The 7,458-nt window shown below is 41.0% G+C and overlaps 2 protein-coding genes and 1 pseudogene across 2 annotated transcripts; all 3 read right to left on the bottom strand.

Annotated features, from left to right (window-relative positions):
• Positions 1–13: 13 nt before the first annotated feature.
• On the bottom strand, positions 14–1,780 carry LOC111662844 (histone H1 pseudogene; annotated as a pseudogene).
• Positions 1,781–3,627: 1,847 nt separating this feature from the next.
• On the bottom strand, positions 3,628–4,024 carry LOC111662850 (histone H2B 1/2-like). The gene has a single exon (XM_023416841.2). The coding sequence runs from the start codon at positions 4,001–4,003 to the stop codon at positions 3,629–3,631; it is 375 nt and encodes a 124-aa protein (XP_023272609.1). The 5' UTR covers positions 4,004–4,024; the 3' UTR covers position 3,628.
• Positions 4,025–5,273: 1,249 nt separating this feature from the next.
• Positions 5,274–6,061, bottom strand: LOC147818515 (histone H4). The gene has a single exon (XM_087176776.1). It carries the CDS (start codon positions 6,047–6,049, stop codon positions 5,738–5,740), a length of 312 nt encoding a protein of 103 aa, XP_087032902.1. The 5' UTR covers positions 6,050–6,061; the 3' UTR covers positions 5,274–5,737.
• Between the last annotated feature and the right edge of the window lie 1,397 nt (positions 6,062–7,458).

Below are 7,458 nucleotides of genomic sequence, written 5' to 3'. Positions count from 1 at the left end.
CAGAGCTCTGGGCCAAACTATCTCTCCCTGACAACAACATGCAGTTGTGCCAGTTCACGAAGTCTGACCCTCTTTCCTCACCCAGTCTTTCATCTTCTTACACAGAAAAAAATAATACAATGTGGGTTGAGTCTCTTCTTATCGGTCCATGCCGCTGTCGTTGTTTTGCTCCCCCACATGTTATCTCACCCCCCTACGCAGTGCAGCTCTCGTGCCGGTGGATCTGTGAGAGATTCACACAAATAGAGACAATACCCTGCTCTATTCCTCGTTTTTTGTCTTACCTCTGTTCTGGGATGTCTATCATGTAAGGAGTTATTTTTTCTAGGGTGGCCTTCAAACAATATCATAAGTTCAGTCTGTTCTTCTGTAACGTTGCACAGCAAGTTTTATAAAAAGTCACTTAGTTATAAGCATAATATGGTTACATCAACAATGCACACATTAATTTATTAAAAGTATAAAAACAGATTAATGACTTGACTGTATATATATATATATATATATATATATTTAAAAAGACTTTTTTTTTAAATATAAAGACAAGTCAATGCTTGCAGCTAGGGCTGTGTGTAACAATAATTAAAGATTTGTTAAATTAGACATAAAGGTATGGGGCACATTAACTAACCCGGAGCTCCTTATTATGAAGTCTCATTACATTCCTGTAATGTTTTATGTCATTCAAATAACTAATATTGATATTAGTAATAATTTACAGAGAGGAAGAACCAGCTCTTTGTCAAATGTGTGTGGCTCTTAAAAGAGCCTTATTTATATTATTAGCGTGTACCGGACGGAGGACAGCTCACTACTTCTTGGGTGCTGCCTTCTTGACTTTGGATTTATTCTATTTACAATTAAATTAATCTTAAAGACTTGTGTAAGAAGTCTGCTCCCTGTCATCCATTCAGTGTTGCATGGAAAGAAATGAATTAATTTAATTTCTTAAGGTATAACAAAATTAAAGTCACTCTTACAATTGTAAGTCATAGTCATCTTTTTCATTTTCATACTTAACACTTTTGATTAATATTGCAAGGATGATGCTTAACCCAAATGACCATTACTATAATTATAATTATTATTATCAGTAAGGAGGAAGCAGCTCTTTGTGAGATGTGTTTGGCTCTTAAAAGAGCCTTTTTGTATTATTATAGTGTAGCGGACGGAGGACAGCTCACTTCTTCTTGGGTGCTGCCTTCTTGACTTTGGGCTTGGCGGCCTTCTTGGCGGGGGCTTTCTTGGGTGCTGGGGCCTTCTTGAGCACCTTCTTGGGGCTCTTGGCTGCCTTCTTGGGGCTCTTTGCGACCTTCTTGGCGGCTACAGGTTTCTTGGGCTTCTTGGGAGACTTTTTAGCTGCTGGTTTCTTGGCTGGCGCGGTCTTGGACTTCTTGGCCGCTGCGGGTTTCTTGGCGACGGGCTTCTTGGGTTTAGGAGCGGGTTTCTTGGCCAGGGGCTTCTTGGCCTTGGGCTCCACCTTCTTGTTCATCTTGAAGGAGCCGGACGCTCCGGTTCCCTTGGTCTGGACCAGAGTCTCCTTGGCCACCAGGTTCTTGATGGCGGTCTTGACGCGGACCTTGTTCTTCTCCACATCGTAGCCTCCGGCAGCCAGAGCCTTCTTGAGGGCGGCCGCTGACACGCCGTTCCGCTCCTTGGATGCGGCCACGGCTTTGACGATGAGCTCACTCAGGCTGGGGCCGACCTTCTTGGGCTTGGAAACCTTCTTCTTGGCGGCCTTTGCCGGGGCGGCGGCTGGAGCTGGTGCTACCTCTGCCATTATTTCCTCTTCGCTTTCAATCAAGCAGGAATGATCAGACTGACTGAGCGGACTGTTGAAAAGCCCGGAGCAGGAGGCGGTACTTAAACACACCATGAGAACCGTGGAGACTCAGCCCAGCCCCGGCTCCTCCGTGCAGTCTCAACACCGGGACACTTGTGTTTTCTCCTCACCGAAAAAACAGTGAAAACTCCCCGTGGGAGAGGTGCTGAGGGCTGACAGTGAAGGGAGCCGATAGCGGACTTTATTCTCTACATATTGAAGTCATGAACAGCTCTAATAGTTTCTGCTTTTTCTTTGTGGAGCCTCGAAACCTCAGCTGTTCACCGTGGTGGCCACCGCTGCTCAGTGGCTTTCCCCTCTCATTTCTCTCCTAAAATGATTTAAAATGCACCAAAGCTTCACCAAAACTAGTTTCTTAGCTGCTCCACATGTTTGTTCAGAGATCGCATGTAAAAATTACTTCGTGCTTATGACCAGTTTTTAATAAAGTCGAGTTTCCTCCTAGCAGCTAACACACTGCTGATGGCTGAGGCTGACGGTGAAGTTCAGCCAGACTGTGTCAGAGCTGTCAACATTTCATGCTGAGGATGCGGGAGTTTATCGATCAAATTAAGAAATATATGTTAGTGTGATGTGCTGGGACAGATTACTGAGTGTCCAGGTTTTTATTACTTCAAATTAATGCCTAGAATAGTGCGAATGTAAACAAATACAAACACGTGTCGATTATCACACTGTTGGCACTTGAAAATCGAATATCTCACTTGTTTTTGATTTTATTTAATTTGTGTTTAGTCTTCACTCTGAATAATTATTATGGCATATGAAAATATATATGTATATATGTATCCAGATGTTACAGTGATACAGCTGTGTATCAGTATATCAGGTCAGTGTTTGAATGTAAACAAATACAAACACATGACGTAGAGCATCACACCGTTGGTACTTTCCAGAAAATAAAATACTTTGTCTTTCACTTTCAGAATTTATTCACAGGTGTTGAGGTTCAGTGTCTTTGCTGTGAACACTGAGAATGATGTATGAAAACATCAGTTCAACAGATACTGCATCCAGATGTTACAGTGATACATCTGTGTATCAGTATTACAAACAGTGTTTACTTGGTGTCATAAATATTTCCCAGCAATGACTTCAGGTATTGATGATCAGATGTACCATCGTCTGGAAACAATGACTGACAGTGAGATGCTCATCAAACAATTTCTTCCTGACCTAAAGGAGAACTGGCACATGCTGCAGCTCTGATTGCACTCATGGATGAATACATGCATTTGTAGTTACACACACATATATATATATGGATAGCTTCTTGTAAGCATGTGTAGAGTAATTACATCCATAATGTTTAGGTCAAAGACATTTCTCCTTGTGATGCCCCTGTGTTTTACTTTTGATTTAAGTACAAGGTCCGGATTTTATTTTAAGTGTATTTGCATAAATTTTGGTTTCACTATATTGAGATTAAACTTTAATAGAGTAAAACAGCAGTTACACATGCTCTGCCAAGGATTGAGTTGTATGTTTCCTCAAACACATGCAATACCTTTATGCTTAGGATTTGTGTGTGGTCTGTGTAAAAAGATGAGTTGTATGTGATTTTAATCTTGCTTGTGAAAAACTAAGATTTAAGAGGAACAAACATGATTTATAAGAAAGTCTTTCTACACTGTCAGGGATGATCAGGTTTTTCAGTCCATTAATTGATACTTATTTATAATAATAAAAGTGTGTAGTGAAGTACTGAAGGATTTTCTCTTTTAGATGAAGTGTGTGGCTCTTAAAAGAGCCTTTGAGTTGGTTGCAGCTGAGCAGCAGAGCTGTTTACTTGGAGCTGGTGTACTTGGTGACGGCCTTGGTGCCCTCAGACACGGCGTGTTTGGCCAGCTCCCCGGGCAGCAGGAGACGCACGGCGGTCTGGATCTCCCTGGAGGTGATGGTGGAGCGCTTGTTGTAGTGAGCCAGACGAGACGCCTCGGCAGCGATGCGCTCAAAGATGTCGTTGACGAAGGAGTTCATGATGCTCATGGCCTTGGAGGAGATACCAGTGTCGGGGTGCACCTGTTTGAGCACCTTGTACACGTAGATGGCATAGCTCTCCCTCCTGGTCTTTCTCTTCTTCTTGCCGCCCTTGGCTGCGGTCTTAGTCACGGCTTTCTTGGAGCCCTTCTTGGGCGCAGACTTTGCGGGTTCAGGCATTTTGGTTGGTTTCTACTTCACAGAAACAGATGAATCGTTGAAGGAAGCAGAGACTCTTGTTATTCAGGCTCCATGCAAATGAGTCTGTGTGGTCCCCCTCCTGTGATTGGTTGAACTGCGTAGCGTCCTGTCTCATTAGTAATGTACGTTTGTTAAAGTCGCCTGAAATCTCGAGCCAATTTCTACATAAAAAGGAAAGAAAAATCATTATCAAGACCGATGATTACATTACTGGCGGATGTGCAGGGAACTCCACACCCATTGTTTGCACCAATGACACCGCCTTTTTTGAAAACCACGTCAGAAACTGATCAATCATATAAGTCACAATGAATAATGAGTTTCAGGAGCAAGATGAAATCATAATAAGTGTTTGGATCCGAGCGTAGAGCAACGAGCTTAATATTAATATTCATGTTAAACAGGACAATATTGCTGTAGGTTGCCTCTTGGTGTCCTGCACACAAATAATTAATTTGGCATCATAATGATGGTGGACATATCATTCACTTGAAATTTACAAACTATTATTATTATTAACTATGTAAAAAAAAATAAACACTATGAATAATATTTTGTTTAACAAGGTTTTACCACATAAAAAGTGAAACAAAAAAAAATCAAAAACTGGGGCTGTAAGCTGGTCTACTCTTATTTCCTCGTTGGAAAATCTGGAAAAGGCCTTATGCCGCACCCACTACACAACAGTGCCTATCAATATGATTAGTGGAGGAAACATTGGAGGGACTCAGCTTTATGTGTGAGCCTCAGTCAGACCCAGACTCAGGAGTTTTGTCTGTTGTGGCTAAAATCAGCAACTAGAAGACGTATCAGTTGTTTGTTAGCTAAAGCCAACTGTCTCTCTCTGTACTGACAAGGTGTCAGGTTTATTTAGCCACATCTTATGAATTTAAAACATATTTAACAGTAATGTATGTGTCCATGACAGGGTGGACATATTTTATGGATTATTCTCTGAATATTGACCCAAAGTTATCGGAAAATATATGTGGGAGTTCAGTTAGAGAGAGAGAGAGAGAAATGATAAAACGAGAAGTAATATCCAAAACACTTCAACACACTATCCAAACTTCATTTATCAAATATTCTCTGTCCAACCAACAAAATGATAACCAAACTGTGTATGAACTTATTTGGAGCACAACCAGAGAAGTGGCTTACACTCACGTTTACAGAAATAATAAAAGGGGATAACATGGAGGGTTTAATTGCAGTAGAACTTGGCAGCTGCCTAAAAAGTCGCCTTTGTTGGAAATGTTTATTGCCACGTCTCTGGGTTTGTGACGGATGAAGAAAAATCAAGATCAGTCCTTATTACAAAATTTGCATTTCAATGGAAAACATGAACTGGAACTAGGATGGAGATAGCCATACAAAATAATCCCCTTTAGATACATCTGCTGGTTTATCTGTGTTGATAGACTTACTTTGTATCTTACGTTGTAAACGTCACATTGTTGTTCATGGTCATGAATCAGTCTTTTCTAACCTCTGAAAGACCTTTAGTCACCAGCCTGTTACATGACACGAAAACATCCGTCCGTTTTAACTCAGTATGAAAAACTCTGTCTGCTCCTCACATTGTTGAGTTGTGTTTTAAACATTTGCATAGAAACTCATAAGATTGTTTAACAGAGGATAAAGCTCTTTGTGACTCAGTGTTTGGCTCTTAAAAGAGCCTTTGGGTTGTTTAGATGTTGGTGGTTGGAGAGTTTAACCGCCGAAGCCGTACAGAGTGCGGCCCTGTCTCTTGAGAGCATACACCACGTCCATGGCGGTCACGGTCTTCCTCTTGGCGTGCTCGGTGTAGGTGACGGCGTCACGGATGACGTTCTCCAGGAAGACCTTGAGCACACCGCGGGTCTCCTCGTAGATGAGACCGGAGATACGCTTGACTCCGCCACGGCGAGCCAGACGGCGGATGGCGGGCTTAGTGATTCCCTGGATGTTATCACGGAGAACTTTACGGTGACGCTTGGCGCCTCCTTTACCGAGTCCCTTTCCTCCTTTGCCTCTTCCACTCATGTTTACTATCTGGTCGACGTTAAGTCAATGATGATCACTCTGAGCTTCATAGCAATTCAAACCCTGTCTGAGGACGTGATAGAAGACAGATCAGAGGCGGGTAATTTCTTCTTCTGTGGATTTTCATGGCCGCTGATAATGAACTCTTTGCTGCATCAGCGCCACCTCCTGAACCGGAGCATGAGTCATTCACAGAAAAACTACCAGGACTGAGTTTTTTTAATGGTGCTGGAATCTTCCTGTTTGTTAGATTAAAATGTTAAATATATTTATTCAGCAGTAACCTGATGGGGACAAAGTCCTAGGGGCAACAAAAGATAAAAATATGAATGGAACAGATACAGCATAAGTTTGTAGATCTATGTTTTCAACATCATAGACTGACAGCATCAGCTGAGTTTCATTTTTTCAGATGTTTATTCTTCATTTAAAAATCTTGTTCAACAGCATTCGATGAACTATACTTCAACATGTATTAAATGTGTTTACAGTGACTAAAATGCCATTAAATCGTTTCAGTCTATATGCAGCCTATATTCAATATCTCACTTTTAAACTACGTTTTTAAATGTTCAAGTATTTTCAGCTTCAATTCTGTCATCCTCACTCAGAAATAAATAATCTACGTTATATGATAGCTATGATAGCAATATTCCTCAGACCTTTTTTTTCCTGTAGTCATATTGTATCATCAGATCATTATAACCGTTGAGCATATATTGAGGAATCTAAATCTCATTATGAAAATATTATCAGTGAAGCCGATTCAAGTGTAAGCAGCATTTTAATGTTAATTGTTTAATGCTGGTCGAGGTGGACCTCCTTTATAAACCGTTTGGTTTTCGAATCTTTAATAATGCAGTCTGTGCCAGTTGTTCCACAAGCTGCTTATAAGTCAAACTACTATTGAGCCAAAGTCCCCAGTGTTTATGAGACTAAACAATATCCGTTTCAGTACCATCAGGTGTATGGATGGCAGAATAAATGGGAGCTGGATTTAGGGGTCATTGACAATAAAACATCTTGTTGTCAGTATAAGCTGGAGATTCTGTAGACGTGTCTGAAGAACATTATAGACATTGAATAAAGTTCAAGTGGAGGAAAGGTTCTTAGCACAACCCAGACTGTGTCGTTTGTTAAGTGCAGTGGTCAAAAGTATTAAAAGCTTTGAATTGCTGTATGGTTTCCTCTCCAGGGGCCGTATAACATGATTTAACTGTGGTGTTTATTATTGTACTACACTCCCCTCCAAAAGTATTGGAACAGTGAGGCCAATTCCTTTACTTTTGCTGTAGACTGAAAACATTTGGGTTTGACATCAAAAGATGAATATGAGACAAGAGATCAACATTTCAACCTTTATTTCCAGGTATTTACATCTGGATCTGATACACAACTTAGAAGATAGC

Source organism: Seriola lalandi, unplaced genomic scaffold (assembly GCF_002814215.2).
Source record: "Seriola lalandi dorsalis isolate HSWRI2012SDOR001 ecotype SW California unplaced genomic scaffold, Sedor1 jcf7180002054570, whole genome shotgun sequence".
NCBI lineage: Eukaryota > Metazoa > Chordata > Actinopteri > Carangiformes > Carangidae > Seriola > Seriola lalandi.
This window is presented reverse-complemented; position numbering and strand designations above follow the sequence as displayed.